The sequence below is a fragment of the Neophocaena asiaeorientalis genome, unplaced genomic scaffold (genome assembly GCF_003031525.2).
Source record: "Neophocaena asiaeorientalis asiaeorientalis breed wild unplaced genomic scaffold, Neophocaena_asiaeorientalis_V1.1 scaffold150, whole genome shotgun sequence".
In the NCBI taxonomy this organism is placed as follows: Eukaryota; Metazoa; Chordata; class Mammalia; order Artiodactyla; family Phocoenidae; genus Neophocaena; species Neophocaena asiaeorientalis.
The window spans coordinates 5,120,414-5,144,607 of NW_020176571.1; the positions used below are offsets into that span (position 1 = coordinate 5,120,414).

Below are 24,194 nucleotides of genomic sequence, written 5' to 3' on the forward strand. Positions count from 1 at the left end.
GATGGGCCTGTCACTGCAGGGGGAGTGCATTATAGACTGCATCCAAGCCCTGGAAGCAGTGCGGGCAGAGGAGTGGAGGCGGCCTGTGCCAATCAGACGGCGTAAGGAGTCCAGGCCCCCATCGTTTCTACCTGGACAGCTGCAACCACCTCCTAGCTGGTTTCCTCGTGACCGATCTGCCCACACTTCTACGTCTGTTCAGCCCCAAGCGCCCAGTAATCCGATCCCATCACTTAACCTACTCACAAGCATTTCAGCTGGCTCCCCTCTGTTTACTGGATAGAATCCAGATCCCTTATCTTGGGACAGGGACTGGACCATCTAAACCCGAGCTACCTCTCTAGCCCCGCCTCCCGGAATCTCCCCACAACCATCATGCTTCTGCCTTCCCGGACTCTGAGCTTCTCACCGTTCGGATTTCTCCGCAGACACGTTAGCTCCTTCCCTTCCATGGCACACAAGGGAAGGAGCTAGCAAACTCCTATGCATCCCCAAGAACAGTCAAATGCCATCTTCTTGGTGAAGCCCGTTACCCCCTCCACTCCTTCCTCACCCTCTGTTACAGCCGCCATTGTGCCGTGCTGTGATCATCTACCCACATGCCTTCATTTCCCGCTAGAAAGGCAGGGCTCCATTCCTTGTAGGGGCTCAGTACAGATTTGCTGATGCAAAGTCAGACCTGAGTCTCAGGAAAGTCAGTCTAATAGGATTTCCCTACTTATTAAGGCAAGTTATTTAACTTCTCTGCATCGGAGTCACTCCAGTTATAAATAGAGGAAAACAACAGTACCCACCAAATAGGCTGACAAAAGGGTAAATGACTTTGCAAACATAAAGTGCTCAAAACGGTGTCTGCCATTTAATAACTGCTCAATAACGTTACCTGTTACGTGTACTGTTACTCTTATTGGGGTGCAGATGGCTGCAATGCATCCTGCATATGGACCCCTTAGACACACGTTTAAGGTGCAAACCCCGAAGGAGAGTCAGGAGGCCTGACTTCGAGCCCCGGATATGTTGCTCACTAGCCCTACGTCCCTGGGCAATTCTCTCTGTTTCATTGGGCTTCAGCATCCTCATCTTTAAGTTGAAGAGACCGGTTTAAATTCCCTTCAGGTCTGATTTGCTGTGATGCTGTAATTCTTATTCTCTTGGACAAATGTCAAGATTCTAGGATATCCAAGTAAAGAATGAAAGACCAGGATCCAAACTTAAAATAAATTTGAAATGAAATGAAATAAAAAGCGTTCACAGAGGGATAAGCTTAACCACAGCAGAAAGTTCAAGACACAGAGCATGCACAGAACTTCACCCAGCACAACCACTTCTGATTTGGCCCAGGGTTGAGGGCTAAGGCTCCTGCTAACTCAGCCCTATCACAGCCACGGTCCTGGATGCCCAGTGGGTTCTCGGCAGGCCCTACGAGACCAGCAGCTGCCAGCTGGTGACAAGATGCATCAGAAGGCACAGATTTGTCAAGGCCGGGTCCTTGGAACGACCGCCTGGCTAGCTAGCTGGCCGAAGGGGAGAAGAACTCTTCCCAAACAAGTGTGGGAGCCAGTTCAAGACGCAGCGCCTGTCGCGTCTCTTCAAGGAGGCTTTGCTGAGTCAGGGGTGGGGTGAGGGCAATCAGGGGTGGAGGGGGATGGAATTAACAAGGAAAGCAAAACAGATGTTGGACTAGTTTTGTGAAACCTGTAAAATGCATGTCTGTATTTAAGTATATGGATGAACATATCTCTAGTTCTGGAGTTCCAAGTTGGTCTTCTTGATTCTGATGAGCTCAGGTCTACAGAGCAAATGTTCTTCTTATAAGCGACTTCCTCCAGCAGAACTGTTTAAACTCTCCAAAGCCCCCATGAGGACTTAGCAAGGGGACTGATGGGGCAGGGAAGAGGCAAGTTACCTCCGAGTGACTACAAACAGATACGGCAAGCCCTCTCCACACTCATGCAAACGGCACTCAGAAATCCAATGTCCTTCCAGGATCGCAGGGAAAAACAGGACTCTCCACTTCCTCAGCTTCCCTTCACATGAGTTCCAAAGGCAGATATGAAAGGCAGATATGAACCCTCTCCTCTGAGGCTGCCCTGAGGGTTTGCTTCTTCATCTTCACAACCTCTCCATCACAGGGTCCCTCTCTGTGCACACAACTTCCAGTGGTGACTCAACGCTAATAGTGCCCATAAGTGATCCCAACATCATAACATGTCTCTTTTTTGTTTGTTTGTTTGTTTTGTTTGTTTGTTTGGTTTTTTTGCGGTATGCGGGTCTCTCACTGCTGTGGCCTCTCCCGTTGCGGAGCACAGGCTCCGGACGCGCAGGCTCAGCGGCCATGGCTCACGGGCCCAGCCGCTCCGCGGCATGTGGGATCTTCCCGGACCGGGGCACGAACCCGTGTCCCCTGCAGGTGGACTCTCAACCACTGTGCCACCGGGGAAGCCCCATAACATGTCTCTTCTCTTTCCTCTTCCAGGCACGTCTGTGTGTTCAGCACCAGACAACCTTGAGAGCGTGGACTCAGCAAAGGCCAGTGATGGCCACAGTCCTATGCCTCTTCTGAGGTTACTACAGGGTATCCTGGGCCAAGAGAAACCACCCTCTGAGGATGTCCCATCGCTGCAGGTGTTGCCTACCTGGACTGGGTACACTGCCTATTTCCAGGAATCAACCCAAAGAGGCAGAAACAAAGAGGAAGCTTTGTTTCATCTTGGGGAGAAAAAAACATAAAACCATAAACCTCTGGCATACAAATGTCAACTCCAAGACGTGCTTTTTTTGGTCAAAGGTCTAAATGCTGTATCAGATGGGCGTCCTTCCGAGGTCACTTCAGAGGACACAATGATATCAGCCTTACCAACACCAAGCCTGGCTTCTCAAAACAGCCAGCCTCCAAGAGGCTAAGAACAAGGCTGGAAATCCTCACTGGGCTGCATAATACAAGCCAGCTTGGCTCGACCAATAACAGATTAAACCTGGCCAAGCCAATTAGGGAGGAATTCATAAGTTGATTTTCAACTAAATCTTTACAAAGCCTGCTGTAAAGTGCCCCAGAAATACCGAGCTGAAAGCATGCAGACTGGAAACCCTCATAGGCACAAACCCCACTGGGTTTTCTCTTCTCAATCCCCAGCCAGCCAGGCTCCTTTTAAAATATGCAACTATCAGCCCCGTGCTGTCTGATGCCAGAGGCAATTAAGATCCTGGCCTTGATTACCTGGGCTTAGGTTAAAATAACAAAGACGAGTGGATTACACTCAACAACATAGCATCCAGAAAGGACATTCCAGGACAATCTGCTTAAAGAAGAAAATAATATATCAGGTGGGATAGAGTGGACTGGCCAGGATTGGTGGAAGAGCTCTTGATGGAACACAATTTGTTATTCAGTTATTTAAATTCTTCGGTAAATATATCTACCTTCCCGTCACACGCGATAACGTCCAGATCCCTGGTGTGGCACTCAAGACCCCTTGTGATCTGACCCTAACTTATTTTTCCAGACGCCATGTGCTCCCTACCCAGCCCCTGTGCTCAGGGCTGATACTGAGCTGGGGTGTTTGCAGATCAAGTCGGCCTGCTTTCCAACCATTTCAAAACCATTTGGACTTCCCCAAATTCATCAAGTTTCCCATACTCCTGAGCCTTTGTACGCACCATGGCAATGTCAATTTCCTTCCCTTCTTGCCTGCTGGATGGATTTACCATTTATGTTTCAGGTTCCACTCAAACTTAACCTTCTCTATGAAGGCTCTCCCCTACCCCACTGCTCACCCCTACCCCAGGCAGAACTGGGAGCCATGGGCACCTCCCCTCCTCACTCCCATAATGCCTTGCATGTGTCCCTCTACTTGTTTATTTGACTTGCTCCCTGGACGGCAACCCCCTTGAAACCACGGACATTTTTGACTCTTTTCCGAGGTCCCACAATTTTGTGTGGCACCCGTCCCATAGCAGATGTTTAGAGGTTATCTTGTTTCATAAACACAAACTTATTGTCACCAGCTGTAAACACAAAACAAACACGAGAAGAGGCAGACAGCTAAAATGTGTGAATGGGGCTTCCCTGGTGGCTCAGTGGTTGGGAGTCCGCCTGCCGATGCAGGGGAAAAATCACTGTGCTTAGTGATGGGGAGGGAGAGGGGGCCGTGAGGTTCTAACAAGTCCACACAGCACTTCTCAGCGCTGTCACGCCCACAGAAGGGCTCGAAGAAAGTTGGTTGTAAGGCCAATCAGTTAGGAAAGTCTAATTCTAAAGAAAATAACTATAGCTTTTTTTTGGAAACTTTCTATAATTTAGTAAATTTAGAAATTTTATAATGCCCCACTTTTTCGGCACCAGGGACTGGCTTCTTGGGAGACAGTTTTTCCACGGACGGGGGTGGGGGGTGGTTTTGGGATGATTCAAGCGCGTTACCTTTATCGTGCTCTTTATTTCTATTATTATTACATTCTAATATATAAGGAAATAATTATACAGCTCACCATAATGCAGAGTCAGTGGGAGCCCTGAGCTTGTTTTCACTTGCCACTCACTGATAGGGTTCTGATATGAGTCTGCAAGCAGTTGGTTTATTATGGTCTCTGTGCAGTCAGACCTCTCTGCTAATGATGATCTGCATTTGCAGCCGCTCCCCAGCGCTAGCATCAGCGCCTCAGCTCCCCCTCAGGTCATCAGGCTTTAGATTCTCATAAGGAGCACGCAACCTAGATCCCTCGCATGCGCAGCTCACGGTAGGGTCCGCGTTCCTATGAGACTCTAATGCCGCTGCTGATCTGACAGGAGGTGGAGCTCAGGCGGTAATGCGAGCGATGGGGAGCGGCTGTAAATACAGATGAAGCTTTGCTCGCTTGCCCTCCGCCCACGTCCAGCTGTGTGGCCCGGTTCCTAACAGGCCACGGACTGATGCCGGTCCGTGGCCCGGGGGTTGGGGACCCCTGGCTTAAGGGGATTCAAAGCTGGGGGCTTAAGAGCCCTCCCTGTCGTGAACCGCTAATAAGCAACGCAAGGGAAGGACTCAGAGACATGTTGGCGTGAGTTTGTCTCTTCACTCGGGAGGCAGTTACGGAAAAGATTCAGCTAGTAACAGCCCATTAATATAAACACGTGGCTAAAAACACCACGGGAAGATCATCGCTGTTTATTTCATCAGCCTGTATTTCCAGGCTGTGCCCAGCAATGTCCTTCTCCTAAGGGCAAGGGAAGACACTGTGCACAGCAGTGAGTGTCTGGTGTAAAGAGAATTGCAAGTGTTGATGGACCACGTAAACAGGAAGAGATAACAAGAAGGAGGCACGTGAGCTGATTGCTTGGCATGGACCTCTATCGCCTAGGAAAATAGTAGCAGTCTTTACAGAAGTATAAGAAGGTTCTCAATGTCCATCATTCACCACTTATTCATTCATTCATTCATTCACTCATTCAACCAACAAGCATCTATTGAGCACATCCTGGACACTGAGCACCGTGCTCGTTGCTAGGAAACAAAGATGAATAATTACTGTGTCATCCTTCCAAGGGCTCACAGGATGCAGTGGAGAAGATGGACACGTAAGCAAATCCTGGCTGTGTGTTGGAGGTAGACCTCTAAGGGCAGCGTCAACAGACTGCAGTGAGTACCAGGGCAGGAGTAACTCACTCTCACCAGCGGGCCCGTGGAGGCTGCAGAGACTCACGACCGCTGGGCTTCACTTGAACAATTCAAAGAGGCATCTGAAGGTTTGCTGGCTGTTTGGTCATTAACATCTTTCCTGCCAGTCACTCATCCAAACTCACAGACTACTCAGAAAATAAAGACAGTAAGTGGAATCCCCTTTCAACCTGCATAGGGTCACCTGGGGTTTATATAATGGATCAGATTCAATTCAGAAACCCTGGAAGTCATAACAGGAAAGACTCGCCTTGAAGTCACAGCTTGAGTATTAAGCATTTACTGCCTACAAGTCATCACAGCACCAGGACAGATCAGCAAGCCACATTTTCTCCATTTCTTTGTGATTAAGGGAGACTGGGTCCCCACCTTTCCTCACTCCCATGTGAACTGTGAAATATTAACTCCTTCAGCTGAAGGAGGGAGGAACAATGACTTTCTGAGAGTCCCACTACTCAAGAACTCAGAGTCTATTTATAACAGCTGATTTTAGGTTGATAGTAGGATAGAGACCAGTCCATTAGCAGACCTCTTCGCTGCCTTGGGAACAGAGCTTAGGGTCGTGAGACTCTGCAGACATGAACCCCGCTGATGGCCACAGAAAAAGGCAGAAGAACATGGTTCTCAGCCACAGGGAGCTAAAAGGCCTGGAGACTATGGTCTTCTGCAAAAATGTGCCCATTGCTCCTGTTCTATCTCCTCTGAGCAAAACTCCAAACCCTCAGAGGTCATGAAGCTTCAACCAACAATTCCTAAACACCTACCATGTGCAGGCAGTGTGCTCTCTGGTTCATAAAGTAATCTTCAGTGTCAAGGATTGTTATCTCCATTGTACAAGTGAGAAAACAGCCTCAGAGAGGCGAAATAATCTTCTCAGGGCCACACACCTAGAACTCAATGAAGCTCCGGAACAAAGATAGTTTCTGATGCCAACGGAGTGCAAGGTCCTTTCACTGCACCAAAATGTAAATATGCAACCCTAAGGCAACAGCATCCCTCCCCCCTGCCTAGTTACTCCCACACATCTTAGGTTTCCTTTATTGTACCTTCTCTGATCTGATCTCTTTTTGTCAGAGAATGAACTTTTATTGATACCAGCATCCCCACCGATCTGTACAGGTGTTTTACCTCCCCCGAGTGTCTTCATGCACGTACATGTGTCTTCTGCAGGGGGCACACTGCAGCTGAACCTGATGTTTTCTGTGCCATCGCTCCTGTCTGCCCTGCATTCGTGGCACCTCAAAAATCTTACATCAGTTTCTTAAAAGTAGAGAGAACTGAGTTTGCGAGCTCTACTGATTCGTTTCTGATTTTCAGAAATCTACTGATTCGTTTCTGAATTTCCAGCCAATGTTTACTGAGTGAACAAATGAATGGCCTGCTTACTCACTCCTGTTTACATTTTCCACCTGCAAAATGGGATGTGAGGGCCAGTTACCCACGCATCCTTCCTCTCATCCATCCATCCATCCATCCTCCCATTTACCCATCTGGGCTGGGGTAATGCAGTCAGTGAGGTGGAAAAGCAATGAAAACAGTCAAGCCTGAAGAGAAGTTCCCGAGCAACAAATCCCTGAGGACCTTTGTTTGCCCTTACCTCTTCCCAAAGGGCTGGGGCAAAGTCAATGAAAGGAACACATAAGTTTATGGTGTCTTAGAAAAAAGGAAATAAAGAACAGAGAAACGAGGGAGACACAAATATGCAAACTCTAAGGACCCACAACTGGGCTGTGGTTGAGCAACAAAGTTCACTCTGAGCTTCCTGGTTGACAGAGCAACAAGAGAAATGGGAAAAAGCGAGAGTTCTCAGTATTTTAACCTAAAATACTGCCTCAATTCATTCACTCACTCAGGCATTCCTCGAGCACTGACTGGGCATCTCCTCTACGTCAGGAGCCTTCCAGGCATGGTATCTAAGTACACTCTTGCCTTTTCTCTTAAGTCTTCATGGGGAAAGGGGCTCCTAGCACAGACAATGACGAGCAATGTGCGCGTCAAAAGAAAAGGAGAGACTTGACCTGCAACTCACCCTCCTCCTCAGAAATACCATAACAAGACCCTAGATGCTGCCTGAATTGTGTTTAAATGGCATTTGGAGAAGACGGCAGGTGCCTGATTATCCGGTGGGATGACTCAGTTTGTATAAACAGGATGGCTCAGGGAAAGGAATTTCCTGGTTCTTTGAGCCATTGCCTTTGTAACGCACACATTTGGAGTCGTGTGACAGAATGCAGAGGCTTCAGCACTGATGCTGTACAGATATTCTGTAAAGTTTCGTCACTTACAGCTAAGGCAGCCTTGGGACTGGTTTTCTACATCAGTCTCTTTTGGAAACTTGGAAATTACCCAGTGTGGTCCCTACTGTCCACGACTAAAGAATATGAGAGCTGGAAGGACTCTTGGGTGTCACCTGTCACCACTCTCTCTGGAGCCTCAATCTCTTCTACTCTTTATTTAATAAGTGACCACGTTGACTTGACCATTTCCATGGTAGGCTACTCAGTGATGCCTGTAGCCAGCTCTTTCTGTTGTTCTTTATTCTCTGGCTCATTTGCAAGTCACTGAGACTTTGGGATATTTGTTACAAAGCATTATCATACTAGGAGTTGACTATTACAAGGGGTATTTTGCCTGACCTACCCAGATAATTTTACAAGTCCATCCATTTGTATTGCTGAACGGGACCTGCCCTTAGCAGGATAGCATCCCTTAATTAAAAGCACCTCAAAATAAGGAACCTTGGCCCCTGGGGGGAGGGGGAGGAGACAGACTGTCCCAGCTATATCAATACATCAGGGTGTCTGGAGAGCTTTGAAAATGGTGATATCTGTAGTATCTAATTATCACTTTGTCTTCAAGGTCCTCACTACAGGATCACCTCTTTCATTCTTTATTCTTCTTCCTTCATCTCCAAGCTTTTATTGAGCACCTACTGTATGCCAGGCCCTGTGGTCAGGTGTTGTGAATAAGACACAAGAAGCTCCCATCACAATTTAGTGAATAACAGGAAGCTAAGTTGTCGGCCCTCAATTGCATCACTTATTTATTTGATAAAATGGTGATAAAACTTTACCAAGAGAGTCTTTTGGGACTAGTCACCAAACTCCTCTTAGAGGATTAAATTCCGGCCTACGTTTTTATGCCAAATTCCACTCTGTAGAAGTCAAAGGCTGTGAGTGTCCGGAGGCCTTAGCTCGCAGCTCTTAAAGCAACTGAAGAAATTCCTCTCGTCAGGCCTTGAGGAAAACTCCGCAACTGGGCTGTGAGGGGTCTGTGGCGAAGGAGCTTGAAGCCCGCTCTGAGGTGGGCGACAGTGATGATTAATGTCATGGCTGCTCCTGGGCCAGCATTCTTCCCTCCGCTCGGAGCCAGGGAAGGGGGATTACCCTTGAAATCCTTAGTAAGCTCTTCAGGAAAAGGGTTTGACATTGGAGATTCCCTCGAAAGCTGACTGCTCCCCTCCCAGGTTTTTGCAGCCTAATCCCTCCCTCTCCCTCTTGGGTTTCTCTTTGTCTGGGGCCAGCCCAGCCCCACCACCCATCCTGCCCATACGGGGCTCCCCACCACCGCCGCCCCCTCCTCAGGCCGACTCCCAGCCTCCCCTTCGCCTCGTGGCCCCTCCCCCCAGGCCTGCTGTGCTCCAGTTCCAGCTCAATTTAGAAAAACGTAAATATAATACATCTCTCCCTGCCCCCTCCCTCTTCTGACGACCTGCCTCACCATTACAACCGACAGGCCCCAGTGGGCTCAGTGCACTTCCTGTCAGCATGGGTGGTCCTGGGGATCATGGGGAAGGAAGCTGACAGCTGAGAGCAGGGCCAGGGATCACCGTGTCAGGCACACCAGAGGGAGCGGGCAGCTTTGGCTTCACTGCTCTCATTTTTGTTAAAGCCCAAGACAAGGGCCTTTCTGGGCCTGGGGAGGTCTATCCCACTGGGACAGAAAGAGGAAACCTCACTCTGCCCCATGCCTCCACTGAAGTCCAAGTTCCTATTGGTCCTGACGGGATTCTCCTGTGGAATGGTCTGCAGAAGACTCTAGTCTCAGTTCCACTAATGGGTCTTCGGGGTGACCTGAAGCAACTTGTATCACACCCTGGGCCTCCCAGTTTTGAGATGCACTGTCGAGCTGGTATGTATGAACTAGGATGTCAGCACTGGAAGGGACCCTGGGGGTAATCTGGCCCAGGTGAGGGACCCTGGGGGTTACCTAGTCCAGGAAAGGGACCCTGGAGGTGATCTGGCCCAGGTGAGGGACCCTGGGGGTGACCTGGCTTGAAAGTCTTAATTCTTATCGAGACACTCGATGAATAGACGATTCTCCGCACCACTTGCTTCTACTGGGGTAGTGAGGTCTCGTCCCTGCAGACACCTCCCTGCTCTCGCACTCAAAACTCATCTAGAAATGTGCGACGGTGAGGGTGACACTGACCCTGTTTTACCTTTTATGCTCTTTGAAGTATATTAGCAGTACTAGCACCTTACTGGTGACACATTACACGACTGGTTAAGACCAAAGCCAGTGGGTTGCACCTCTGCAAGGAAAAACTCATCATCTGGTCTAACTCCCTATGATACTGAGGAGGAAACGAGGTCCAGAAAGATGCTGTGACGCGTCCAAAGTCACCCTGCTGGATGCAGGCAGAGCCAGATTCACATCCAAGACCCCTGAAGCCCTGGGAAGGCGGGAAAGAGAGATACTGCTCCCTTTACCCTACAGGGATCATCTGAAGATCCAAGGGGCTTTGAAGACAGGGGTGCAGAGAAATGGGAAGTCATGGTATGACTGCCGTTGCGGAGCCTTAGGCATCCAGGGGGATGAAGAAACTATTGCCTCCAGCAAGGTTCTGACGTCTGGACTTCTGTCTTCTCTCCCACCAAGCTCTTTCGCAGCGCGCTACCTGTGAGCAGCATGGACATGGACGGGCTCACATTACTCCTTCTCCTGTTTCCCTGGCTTAGCCCCTGGAAAGGAGCTCATAATAGGCCTGGGGTGGGGGAGGGGAGAAGGCAGCCGCGAAGGGGAGGGGGACTGGGGGCGTGGAAGGAGGCTGCGGCGAGAAAGAGAAAGAAGGATAGCCACCACTCTCCATAATCCACTCGCGGGATTATCAGCCTGTTATGAGAGTTGACGCCAGCACTACTAGGAGTTAAGATTCTTTCTGCCCGGATAGGGCAAAGCTAGATAAAGGATACCCTCGTTTATTCAGTCACCCCTTTGCAGACTTCTCCAATGTTTTCCGGGCCCATGCAAGGCCCTGAAATTAGCTTCCAGTGGGGTGTGGCTGTCTTGGGAGGCGGCTTGTCTGAAACCCTGTGAGGGAGGGGGACTAAAATACTGTGGAAGGGGGGAGGGGCGAGGGGAGGGGAGGGAAGGGACCCTTTGAGGAGGAGGTGCCACAGAACCGGTTTTGTCCACGGGGGTGAGAAGACACAGGGAGTGCCAGGGCAAGGGGCACAGACACGGTCAGGCAGAAACAGGGCGACGTGTGGGCTGTAGGCGAGGGGCAGTTGGTGGGCTCACTGTGGCGGCACTCAGGACGCGTAAAAGAATCTCAGGGCGAATAACTGAAAAGCTGCCTCACCAGGGCCTTGCTCAGGATGTGGGGACGCTAGAGGCTTCTGAACGGTGGATGATAAGACCAACACCACTGGAGCAAAAGAATCAGAAGGCTGTAGGTGGATGCTGGCGGTTGTGAGGGCGTGGCAGGGAAAGCACCAGGGTAGGAGGCGAAGAGGCTGAAGGGAATGGAAGGAGTGACTTCCAGAAACACTCCAGAGGAAGACCAGCCCTGCCGGAGGGGAGGTGTGCAGACAGCAGCGAGGGAACAGTGATGTCTTGGCTTCTGAGCCAGGGGCCTGGAGGGTGGTGAGACCATAAATGTGGTGGAGAACCCGGAAAAGAGTCATGGAACCAAGTCTCTGAGCTGACGGGCTGAGAAGTTTTCCCCAAGATGCAGTCTCTTCCTGGCTTCATCTGAAGTCTCAGAACAAGCCTGAGGGGGCTTCCCTGGTGGCGCAGCGGTTGGGAGTCTGCCTGCCAGTGCAGGGGACGAGGGTTCGCGCACTGGTCTGGGAGGATCCCACATGCCGCGGAGCAACTGGGCCCGTGGGCCACAGTTGTTGAGCCTGCACGTCTGGAGCCTGTGCTCCGCAACGAGAGAGGTCGCGGTAGTGAGAGGCCCGCGCACCGCGATGAAGAGTGGCCCCCGCCCGCCGCAACTGGAGAAAGCCCTCGCGCAGAGATGAAGACCCAACACAGCCCAAAATAAATAAATAAATAAATTTAAGAAAACAAGCCTGAGGTGGCAGCTGGGAGACGAGAGTCTTGTTCTCAGTGCAGAGTCTGTCCTGCCTCTGTCGGCACTTTCTGGAGAACCCAAGGAAGCTCGGTGAGTAAGCAGTCACAGGCTGGGGGCAGAGGAGACGGACAGTCCTCGGTCACACACCTCTGCTAAGGCACAAGGGAGCCAGAGACCCCCAGCCTGTCCGAAGCAAGCAGAGGGGGCTGCATTTGTTCTGTGACAAGGAGGCCCTTTCCTGTAACCGCTGGCCCATCTCTCTCTGCCTCTAGACCCCGAGGTCCCAGAGGGCCCGGCCCCCTTCGATGCCTCTGTGTCCCGAGTGCCTGCTCGGGGCCTGACACAGTATTGCCGCCGGCGTGGAGGGGAGGGGCGCTGCAGGGGCCAGGATGTGAAACTGGGTTGAGTTTCAGTCCAAGTCTGGGGGAGGACCCTGCCCTCTGCCCACTTCCACAGGGATCAGTGACTGGATCCCTGAAGGCCAAGGAGCAAATGAAAACCAGAGTGACTTTTCTTGGAGGGAAACTCTGACGATAAACGTGTCTCGCTTTGGTCTTGGGAGATGAAAACTGCTGCATATTAAAAATAATAAAAAGGACTTCTCTGGTGGTCCAGTAGTTAACACTCTGCGCTTCCACTGCAGGGGGCGCGGGTTCAACTCTGGTCGGGAACTAAGATCCCACATGCCGTGCAGCATGGCCAAAATAATAATAATAAATACAACCACTGCGAAATGGGAGGCCGGCCCAGACACCATGGGGTAAAGAGCAAGGAGGCCTCAGTTTCTCTGCCACGGAAGGAAAGGGAGTGGGAGGGCCATTCCTTTAAGAAATAGTTTATTGAGCCCTTACTATGTTCCAGGAGCAGGGCTGAGTGTTGCAGCCAGACAGGAGTGAGACTCAGTGTCTGCCCCAGAGCACTGCCATTTCCTCCTGTGCCAAAGCAGGTGCAGGAGAAGAGAAGAACTGAGGATGGGAGAACTGAACAACGATTCTAGGAGATGTGTTTGAGCCTGAACAGCTCAGCAAGAACTTGCAGCAAACAGGCCAACACGGAGGTTTAGACCCACCAGATGCGCACACGTGGGTGTCCTCAGACGCTGCGCCTAGCGGGTCTGAACTTCATCTGAAAGGACGTCAGTAACCAATGTTGAAGGATTCTAAGTAGGAAAGATAATACGTTCTGGATTGCCTTTTAGAAAAGCTATTTTAAAAGCTGGGAGGGAAAAGGCAAAGAGGGAGTGGAGAAAGAAGCAGTTAGGACGCATTTGCAGTCATTCAAAGGAGGAAGGGTGAGGACTTACATGGAAATCCAAAATTCTTCGTAGAGACTGTAGACCAAGAAAGCCACCCTGTCATGTCGGTAAACAAAGGATGCTGGGGCCATCAAGCCATCAGCCGCTGCAGTCCCCATCCTGTACACCCTGAGGGGATTCAGGATGGGGAAAAAAAACCAGGATACTGGCCCCAGATAGCTGAGGTGCATATCACAGGAATGATTTGAGTGAGCCCGGACTCCTGCATCTTCCTGTACAGTACTGAGCAAAGCGCTGAAGTCATTAACTTGAGAGGTCTGGTTTTTCCTTAGCTAACAGTAATCTTTTGATGCTCCAACTACCTGTTTTTTTTTGTTTGTTTTCTTGTTTTTTGCAAAAGTCTCCCAGGCTTAAAACTCCTCCGCATGCCTGCCGAATAAAACGCAATTCTCAACTCTTAGGTGGTGCAATCTCTTTTTCAGTCGACAAGGCAAAGCCAGTGAGGTAAGGAGCCGTGGATAAAATAGAGTCTGGATCTTCCGGAGCAGGCCTCTCCCCAGCTAGATGTGATGCAAAGTCAGAAAGGAGTCACGGAAGAGAAGTCGGGGTCTACACCGATTCATGGATGCGTCTCCCGAATGCTGAAGTTCAAATTTGCAACTTGGTGAGACAACTTGGATGCAGCTGCAAGGGTGTAGATGCCCTGGTCTCTGGGGGGAACCTGCCCGTGCGTTTCCATCAGCGAGGTTATTCTTACATGTCTTGGTGGGCATATCCAGAGAGCAGGGGAGACTGACAGCTCTTGTCCCTTCAAAATAACAATCTGACCTTTACTCCTAATAAATAAGGAAATGTGCAACCGCCAGTGCACCTCCTTTTCTATTCAGGGTTTGACAGGACTGTAAGCTCATGACTGAGAAAAATGAGACCCCCTATAATGACAATGTCAATGACAAGAAGAAATTCATCTCCTCACCCACATGAATGGCCTGAGGGCCTCAAAGCTTGGGCTGCATTTAAGAAACCAGAGGAGGCTCTAAGAGGGATAATTGAATTCCGGAGTCAGGAAGACAATAGTGATTATTTTTTGGATGACTAGAGGAACAAACATTTGTGGGTTTGAGGTAAACAGATGACAGAAAGAACTCATCTGAGTCGCCAGACTTTACAAGCAGAGCCCTAAGACCTTTGTGTTCTCTGGAGGGACAAGTATCTTGGAATGTTTATATCTCAGGCTTCTGGGTGTGATTCTTAGAACTGCCTTGGAATCTCGTACCCTCAGTCTTTAAACATTACTGTCTGATCCTACTGCCTGATGGGATGGGAGGAAGCTCCAGGGCTCACTACATGCAGGGGCTTCAGACTGTTTTTAGTCAATTCCTAGATTAAAGAGAGAGAAACCAGGCACTTGACACTAACAATGGCAGCTGATAGTCACTGAGAGAGTATCCAGACCACGTGTTTTAACTACTCCAGATTCATCTCCTGGTTTTCAGAAGCATCCTACAAGGTAGGAGCTATTTTCATCAAAGGATGCCACTTTTCAGGTGAGGAAACCTGGCCTGGCTGACCTGAAGCATCAAGCCATGTAGGACAGGAAGCCTGGCAGTTGACCCCAGAGCCAGCCCACCCTTAACCACACTTAGCCTACACTGCTAGATGAAGTCATCGTTTGGTAAAGTTTATTCTGCGGCCTCGTCTTTGATCGTACATGGGATCAAATACTCCCTGAAAGGGTGAAGAGGATAATCCAGAGATATTAGGGATGAAAGACATCTAACTCAGAAACATTGTCCTCGGACCTCCCTGGCAGTCCAGTGGGTAAGACTCCACGCTGCCAATGCAGGGGGCCCGGGTTCGATCCCTGGTCAGGGAACTAGATCCTGCATGCGTGCTGCAACTAAGAGTTTGCACACCGCAACTAAAGATCCCACATTCTGCAACTAAGACCCGGAGCAGCCTAAATAAATACATAAATAAATGTTTTTGAAAAAAAGAAACATTGTCCTTGCACTTATAGAAAATATAAAATAAAATAGTCATGTCTCTAAAATGACTGATAACTTAGCAAAATGGCCTAAAGGGCTCTGTGAGTTTCTGTGGAACCCAGCATGGAAAGCCCATGTGTGGTCCAGGCTTCCTCCCCCCAGACAAGGCTGAATCAATATCAGCCTGAATTGTTGGAGAGACTGTCCTGGTCTCTAAACTTGTTCCTCCCTCTGGGTGCCTTATAAATATTTCATGAATGAAAGAATGAATGAACAAATGAATGTGTCCACCTGTGCTTCCTCATTCCCTCTCCATTCCCCCCCTGCACTAGCTGCCCATTTTCCTCAAGAGAAACAGAGTTCATACATAGTCACAGCACCGACCGAGATTTTACACCTGCTCCCTATGGCCTGATGCAAAATGCAAACTTGTCAGATCTTCCTTAGAGTTCTCCAATAATCCCTGGTCTTTCTCTGTTCCCTCCCTACCCCAAAACCATCATTTGCTTTGTCAACAGCTACTCACGGCCATGAGACTCTTTGGACTTGCCAGTCCTCTGCCTTGGAATGCTCTCCCTTACTCAGATTATTAATAAGTGGACCCTCAGAATCAGAAGGGATCTTGTGGATCAAGACCAATCTCCTACCTGGAGCTGGAAACCTCTTTTTTTTTTTTGTGATACGTGGGCCTCTCACTGTTGTGGCCTCTCCCGTTGCAGAGCACAGGCTCCGGACGCGCAGGCTCAGCTGCCATGGCTCAAGGGCCCAGCCGTTCCGCGGCATGTGGGATCTTCCCAGACCGGGGCACGAACCCATGTCCCCTGCATCAGCAGGCGGACTCTCAACCACTGCGCCACCAGGGAAGCCCTGGAAACCTCTTTAGAACATCCTTGATCCACCATCAACCAAGCCCTGCTTTGAAAACGATCTTTCATTTTCCACTTAAAATTATTAAAAACTTACCTCTGTTAAGAAACCTGCCCTCATTAATAAATAAAGGCATTCATTCCCTCACTCGTCTTTGTTTATCAGACACGTTGAGTGCCTGTCACGTGCCAGGGAATGTGCTGGGTTCTGGGGAACATGAAAAGTCATGGGCCTCACTCACTGCTCTTTAGATGGGTCTGCAAAAGAACGGCTATTACCATAATTCTGTAAGATACACCATCAGTGTGTGCACCAAATGCAACACTGGGACAGAAAAGGAAACAGTTAATGATTCCTCTCAGCAGGAATGGGGCTAGGAAGACTTCACAGAGGAAGCACTGTGAAAAGCTAAGTCTTAAAGGATGAGTCTGGAATATTCACGTCAACAGGTAGAATGAGGTGGGCATGGGGGCTGGGAATCTCAAGCTGAATGCATACTGACCATTCTTTCCTTACCACTTGACTTCAGGGTAATAAATAATTGGTACCCATTGGAAGAGTATTTCGTACACGGTCTATGGCGAAGGGAATTGGTCTAGTCCTTTCAGAAAGCAATTTGGTAAAACAAATCAAGAACCATACAATGGCCATCCTTTAGATCTAGCCATCACATCTGGGGGAGTATATCTTGAGGAAGTAATTACAAATGTGGAAAAGATTACATGCATGAAAATAATATATACTGGATTTGTGAAAATAGGGGAAAAATTGGAAACTGAGCCTCCAATTCACTTCCTTGGAAGATAGGTAAATAAACTATGATCCATTTATTAGAGGGCTGATTTATTATGCAGCTGTTTGTTTTAAATATTATATGACAATTTGGAAATATTTATTCATATAAGGCTAACTGAAAAAAGAGAAATGTGTGCATATGATCACAACTTTATTTTTTAACTCATAAATATTTAAAATATTTAAATGTTTAACATATGTGTTACTCTTAGAGGAAAACATAGGCAGAAGACTCTATGACATAAATCACAGCAAGATCCTTTTTGACCCACCTCCTAGAGAAATGGAAATAAAAACAAAAATAAACAAACGGGACCTAATGAAACGTAAAAGCTTTTGCACAGCAAACGAAACCATAAACAAGAAGTAAAGACGACCCTCAGAATGGGAGAAAATATTTGCAAATGAAGCAACTGACAAAGGATTAATCTCTAAAATTTACAAGCAACTCATGCAGCTCAATACCAGAAAAACAAACAACCCAATCCAAAAACGGGCAGAAGACCTAAATAGACATTTCACCAAAGAAGATATACAGACTGCCAACAAACACATGAAAGAATGCTCAACATCACTAATCATTAGAGAAATGCAAATCAAAACTACAATGAGATATCATCTCACACCGGTCAGAATGGCCATCATCAAAAAATCTACAAACAATACGTGCTGGAGAGGGTGTGGAGAAAAGGGAACCCTCCTGCACTGTTGGTGGGAATGTAAATTGATACAGCCACTATGGAAGGAATATTTTTATTTAAAAATAAAATAAAATATGCGTTATTTAAAAATAACAAAAGGGGCCTAAGATATGGCACCAAAATGCTACCAAAAGTTGGGCTTGAATAAGGAAAGTTCTGGGAGACATGCTTCCTTCTGTTTTCAACCTTTTTGTTTTATGGTTGTTTTGTTCCCTCTTAACCTGTAAGTAGTTTGCTTGTTTGTTTAATCTATGGAATGAATTTCACTCTCTACAATCTTGGGGTGAACTTCTTCCAAAAATCACCAAGTCTTCTAGTTCTTGTTTTCTCCGTCTTCTCATTACTTGGTAAGTGCCCGAGTCTGAACATGACATAGTGCGTGTCTGTTTAGTGACAGTGGCTGACAAAGTACAGCATGTTTTCCTATATCCTGCCTTCCTGGGGCCTCAAGACCATTAGGAGAAACAGCAACACTTGACACAGCTTTTGTTTGTGCTACACACTCTTCTACGCACTTCACAGACATTAATTCATTATATATTGATACAACAATTCCATGAAGTTAGGTTTAGGACTAGGGTTAGCGTTAGCCATTTACCCAAAGCTATCTAGCTAGTTGGTGATAGAGCCAGGATTTGAACCCAGGGAGTATGGCTCAAGGGTCTCTGCTCTTAATCACTCAAGACAGGGAGCTTTGAAATAGCCAGCTCTCTGTACAGACAGGCAGACAGGCATTAACACCTACACAAATAACTGCGTGGTTGGGGGGAGGGGCTGGAGATGGAGGGTAGACTTTGAAAGACAGAGCTATGGGGGTTCTAGCGTAAGCCCCTTCCCGAATGGAAGTCTCAATCTGGCATCGATCTCTTTCTGAGAGGATGGCAGACGCAGAATGACATCTGAAATCTGAGCGGTCATCTCTGCGTAAATATAGGGCTCAGTGTTGGAGAGGGATGAGAGGTAGCCCTTAGCGAGAGGCAAAAAGCATCAGAGAGCTGTGTGTTTACACAAACTGTGTCTTGATATTTTCTTTGTCTGCTGTTCCTGTGGCAGACATAATGATTGTTTCTTCTCTGGGGCATTTATTCAAATGACAAAGCTCAGGCTTTGCCTGGAATTTTAGAGACCCCAGAACTACAACAGAACTTTGGTGGCCGTCTCATCTAGACCTCGTCCATCCCTCTACCCTTAACACACACACACACACACACACACACACACACACCCTCTCTCTCCCTCTCTCTCTCTTATGAAGACAGAGGATAAGTATCCATTAGAAATAACAAGTGAGGTACCTGGTACACAGAGGCATTAGTAGCCCCTGTTAAAAGGAATTAACCAAAGAAGGCAGGAGTCATTATGCAAACACAATGAGGGTCCAATGATATGAAGTCCTGAGTGATTCTTTCGTTGGATCTGATTCATGTTTCTCCATTCACTCTAGATTGAGTCAATGTTTACGTGATATGTCTGCCCTCTCGGTCCTATGTTTTTAATTCATCAGTTCCAAGTCTTGGAAACAGGCTCCTCAAATATTCAGCCCAGTGAAAGCTCAGGATTATTAATAAGCCAAGTGTTTGAAGGCAGCTGGTCCAAGCTGGGACACTGCTCACGATGGAGAACACGTGGCTTCCGAACCACGTCTGAAATGACTGTGTTCTGTGGGCCTGCGCTGCATGAGCTCCTACTCTTAGGCCTCATCCAAGAACAATCAGAGACTATAACTAGAAATCTTCCTCTCATCCCCTACCCAAAACACCCCCACCATTTTTAGAGGAAAGATGACATTTTCCCCAGCCCCGCCTTATCAGAGTGAGGGACTCTCCTATATTCTCCTCGTCAAGATTTATGAATCCTTGTCCCAAGTGTCAGAGGACCACTTTCCTCTTTCTTAGTGGAAATTGCATTCTTAAATATCAGACTTCCCAATTTGCCTCTCATGGTAGAAACCACGGGAAGGAACCCGAGAGACAACACCTGTCATTTGACAGATGAAGACAGGGGGCCCCCAAAGAAGAGGGGACCATTTGAGTATCAAGTTGGTGATGAGATGCTGCCGGTTCGCAGACCAGGGCTCCTTCTGCCCACACCCTCCTCAACTTCCACGTGGCACTGAAGGCGACACTGTGTCACCATGAAGCCCGGGAACGAGCAGAGGCTGCCTCAGTTATTTTCCTAACCCTCCCCCTGACCCCCTTATCTGAACGCACCCCCAGTGGAAGGAAAGCCCATGGGATCTTACTCATTTCCATGTACTCTGGCGTCAGTCCAGTGTATGGTTCCAGGCTGTAGTCTAGATCCCACTGCTCTGGATGCTTTGAACAGGCGGAGTCAGCTTCTCCAGGCTCTGTCTCACCTTTCAGCTTCCGAAATAGTTTCTTTAGCTTCCTGGAAAAGAAAGGGATCCATCACCAAAAGCCTCTGGAGGAGAGGGTTAGTTCTGCAGACAGAAAGGAGAAAAACAACTAAGTTTTGATACTGGAGCCATCTCTCATCTAAGGACAGAGAGAGGAACACTAAGGAGACTACTTTTCTCTTAAAGACAGTCCCAGGAGGTCCTTTGTCGGGATAATAAAAGGGTCATCCCACAAAGGACCAAGTTTCTTCAAACCCGAAGAAACTTTTAATTCTTCCTGCTGTTTGATAAGCAACAGAAGTGTTGGCCCTTCCTGTCAAACATTGAGACAGTCCTATTTTCTAACGGGTGATCTGTCCACCCTCTTCATGGGGAAGGGAGGGTGTTTAGAAAGTAGCAGAAAGATGCCATCTTCCCACCTCAAACATTTTCATGTGTTAATAACATGAATAGCATATGTCCATTAAAGCCAAGCTAAACGTTGTCCACCATTGCTATGGGGTGAATCGTATCCCCCCAAATTCATATGTTGAAACTCAGAGCCCCAGTGTGACCATATGTGAAGACAGGGCTTTTAGGAAGTACTTATGGTTAAATGGGGTGATAAAGGTGGGTCCTAACCCAAAGGATTGTTCGCCTTGTAAGAAAAGGAAGAGAAAGCAATCTCTCTCCACCGTGTGAGGTCACAGTCATCTGAAAGCCAGGAAGAAGGCCCCCACTAGAAATCAAACCCTGCCAGTCCTTACCTTGGATTTTCCAGCCTCCAGAACCGTGAGAAAACACATTTCTGTTGTTTAAGCCCCCCAGTCTATGGTATTAGTTATGGCAGCCTGAGTAGACTAAGTCAACCACATTCAGGACATTTTTGGTCTAGAATGAGAACAAGATAATAATGGCCCAGCCTCTTGGGATTGGTATGAGGATGAAGTGAAACGGTGTTTATACCATCCTTAGCACAATATCTGGACATAGTAAGCATTCAACAGATGCTAGCTATTATTATTTTTAATATTAAATGCTAAGATTAATTAAATGCCTGAAGGTACGATCTTTTCATCCCTCCCACTGATACACAATACACAGAGAATGAAATGAGGATAAGGAGTGAGGTCCCAGTTCTGCTGCTTGGTCTAAGAGGAAGTTTCTAGGAGACTGTGGAAGGAAAACCACAGCAGAACAATCAGAAGCATAAACCTGAAATGTTTAAAGGGATTGTGCCTATAATTTAAGGTTGTTATTACCATTTTACAGCTGGGAGGGCTGAGACTCAGAGTGGCTAGGGGTTGCTTGCAGTCCAAAGCCTGGCATAAGGACCCAGGTCTTCTGGCTCTGGCCCAGGTTTCTTTTCCTCCACAATTCATGGTCAAGGTCTCCATGAAGGAGACTTGGGATTGACACACGGAATTCATGAGAGCAAGAACCAAAAAGAGAAGGGGAACCGAGCGGATGGGAAGCAGAAGATCACCTTTACTTCCCACGTGAGTCTCCAGCCGGCCCTCTGTTCGAACTTGCTGTGGCTATTACTCATTGAGGGGAAGTCTCTGATTGTTCTGGCCTTTAGCTTACAGTTTCTGATAATTATAAGTTGAAATCTCAGCTCTTCACTCCCTGGCGTGTGACCCTGTGTAAGTCAGATAATCTCTTTAGCCTCAGTTTCCTCCTTACTAAATGAAGATGATGCTAAACGATAGGTCCTAGAATCAATTCAATGAGATAAGGTATATAAAGGCAATTTGATAGCAACCATGTTTGGAACAAGGTAACTGCTCAATAAATGTTAACTACCATTAGTGTAAAACAACAAGCTAAAATAAAGGGATTGTAAAGTCCATGCTCCATCCGAATGCAGGAATCCTCCCCACACACCCTCACACAAGGCCATCCAGCCCCTGTGTAGCTCCTTCCAGAGGAGCACTCACGAAAGCATTAGGCATCTCATTCTATCGTTAGAAAGTGTTCAGGCAAGTAGTGGGAATCCCATGGTTCAAAATAATGTTTTGATCGGTGCCTTGTCTAATAGCACTTGCCATCAAGAAGCCTGTAGTATTGCAGTATGGGTAAAAGTCTGATCTTGGATGTCAGGAAGTCGTTCTTTAAAAACCTAGTTTTACAACTCACCAGTTATATTTTCTTGGGAAAGTTATAAAAACTCCATAAGCTTTAGTTTTCTTATCTATAAGATGAGGAAATAAATATTAACTAGCCCATTGGGTCAGTTAAAGGAGATAATCTATGTAACATGCTTAATTTAGGGCTTGGTACGTGTCAAGAGCTCCATAAATATATCGTCCTTATCACTGTCATTCTCATCATCACAGGAGGATCTAAAGAATGAGTTGAGATCCATAGAATAAACAGTAAAATAAAATATTTCATAATAAGATAGCAAGCAACAATTCTGTGATCACAAGAAATTAAGAAAAGCCTAGATGGAGCCTGAAGATTCTGAAGCCAAATAGTATGAAGTGGCTGAGACCCTGTCTGTGAGTCGGGACAGAAGGACAGGATGAAGAAAAAACATAAAGAAGAGAGAAACAAGAAAAGAAGGAAGGAAAAGAAGGGAGGGAGAGAGGGAAGGAGGAAGGGAAGGTCTACAACCAGAACTCAAATTAAGACTTTTCCGCCAAGTACCAGGAATCAGAAAACTCGGCCACAACTTCAGTAAAGAATAGTAAATGGGGCTTCCCTGGTGGCGCAGCGGTTGAGAGTCTGCCTGCCAATGCAGGGGACATAGGTTCGTGCCCCAGTCTGGGAGGATCCTACATGCCGCAGAGCGGCTGGGCCCGTGAGCCATGGCCGCTGAGCCTGCACGTCCGGAGCCTGTGCTCCGCAACAGGAGAGGCCACAGCAGTGAGAGGCCCACGTACCGCAAAAAAAAAAAAAAAAAAAAAAAAGAATAGTAAATGGTTTTAAGTAAACATGGAAAATTGAACACATGCATATATCCCTGTCCACTTCTGAAGTGCTACCAAAATGATAGTGAATGAATTTTAAAATGTATGAAACCACAAGGTTAAAGAAAATAGTCATGACTACAGTAGAGTATGAGAGATATTAATGACCATCTTGGAAGATGAACAGTGAATGAAGGAGTTAGCAAAGCTGTGATGGCTGAATACCAAGTACCTACAGTGGAAGACGGAAGGGAAAAGCAAGTCAACTCATCCTGAAAAATCTCAGAAAGGCTCAGGAATTGCAGGCACCAGGTATCAGCAAAGGCAGGAGGTAGGGATTAGTCAAGGCACTATTAAAGGAACAGCAGACCCTAATCTCTCTGTCCACCCATATTGCCCAAGTGACCACCACTTCCCAACACCAACACTTCCTAACACCAACAGGAGCAAAAAGTTTATTCAGAGAAGAAAATGAACCATGGAAACTCTGGATCTGACATAAATCCAATAAAATGATAGGAAGTTAAAAATCAATAACCTCTTAGGGAAAAAAGAAAATAGAACTAAAGACAAATATATAGGCAAGAGGAAAGAAAAGAGAAGGAAATTAATCAGTCTATGAACTTCAACATTTACGCAGAGAGAGAAGACAGAGAAAATGGTGGGGAAGAAACTACAAGAGAAATATAAGAAAATGTCCCAGAGGTGAAGGACATGCACTTTTAAAAAATTTTTTGGCCACACCACATGGCATGCGGGATCTTAGTTCCCCAACTACAGATCGAACCCACACCCCCTGCATTGGAAGTGCATAGTCTTAACCCCTGGACCGCCAGGGAAGTCCCAGGACATGCACTCTCTGATTGTAAGGACCTACTCACCAAAATAAAGAAAGAAAAGGATCTCCACCAAAGCATATCACCTTGAGATTTCAGAACGCTAAGAAGAAGGAAAAGGATGCTAACAGCTTCCAGGTCCAGAAGGACAAAGATAGATTCTCTAAAAATTATAAGCAAAAAGATATTAGAACTCTCAACATCAGCCCTTTACAATAGAAAACTCCAGGGAAATGTATTAACAATGAGAAGGCAAATGATTTTTAGCATAGGATTTTATACCTAGCCCAAGTATACAACGAGTGCAAAGGCAGAATAAAGACATTTTCAAACATGTAAGTTTTCAAAAAAGATATATTTCTATGCCTCCATTCTCATCAAGTTCCTGGAGGATGAATTTCACCAACCAAGGATATAAAGCAGTAGAGAAAACAGTATGGAATCTGGCAAAGAATCCACCAGAAAAAAAAGTGTTGGACCTAACAGGGATTGATAGCTGTATGGAAGGTTTAGTGAACAAACACTTCTGGTCTAAACAGGATAATGGAGG

The 24,194-nt window shown here is 47.2% G+C and overlaps 1 protein-coding gene across 1 annotated transcript in view; it reads right to left on the reverse strand.

Moving 5' to 3' along the window:
- Positions 1 to 24,194, reverse strand: part of ANO2 (anoctamin 2) — a 314,636-nt gene that overhangs the window by 16,458 nt on the left and 273,984 nt on the right. Inside the window, exon 21 of the mRNA XM_024733224.1 lies at positions 19,801 to 19,946. Within this exon, the coding sequence (XP_024588992.1) occupies positions 19,801 to 19,946 (146 nt within the window). The remainder of the gene's footprint in view (positions 1 to 19,800; positions 19,947 to 24,194) is intronic.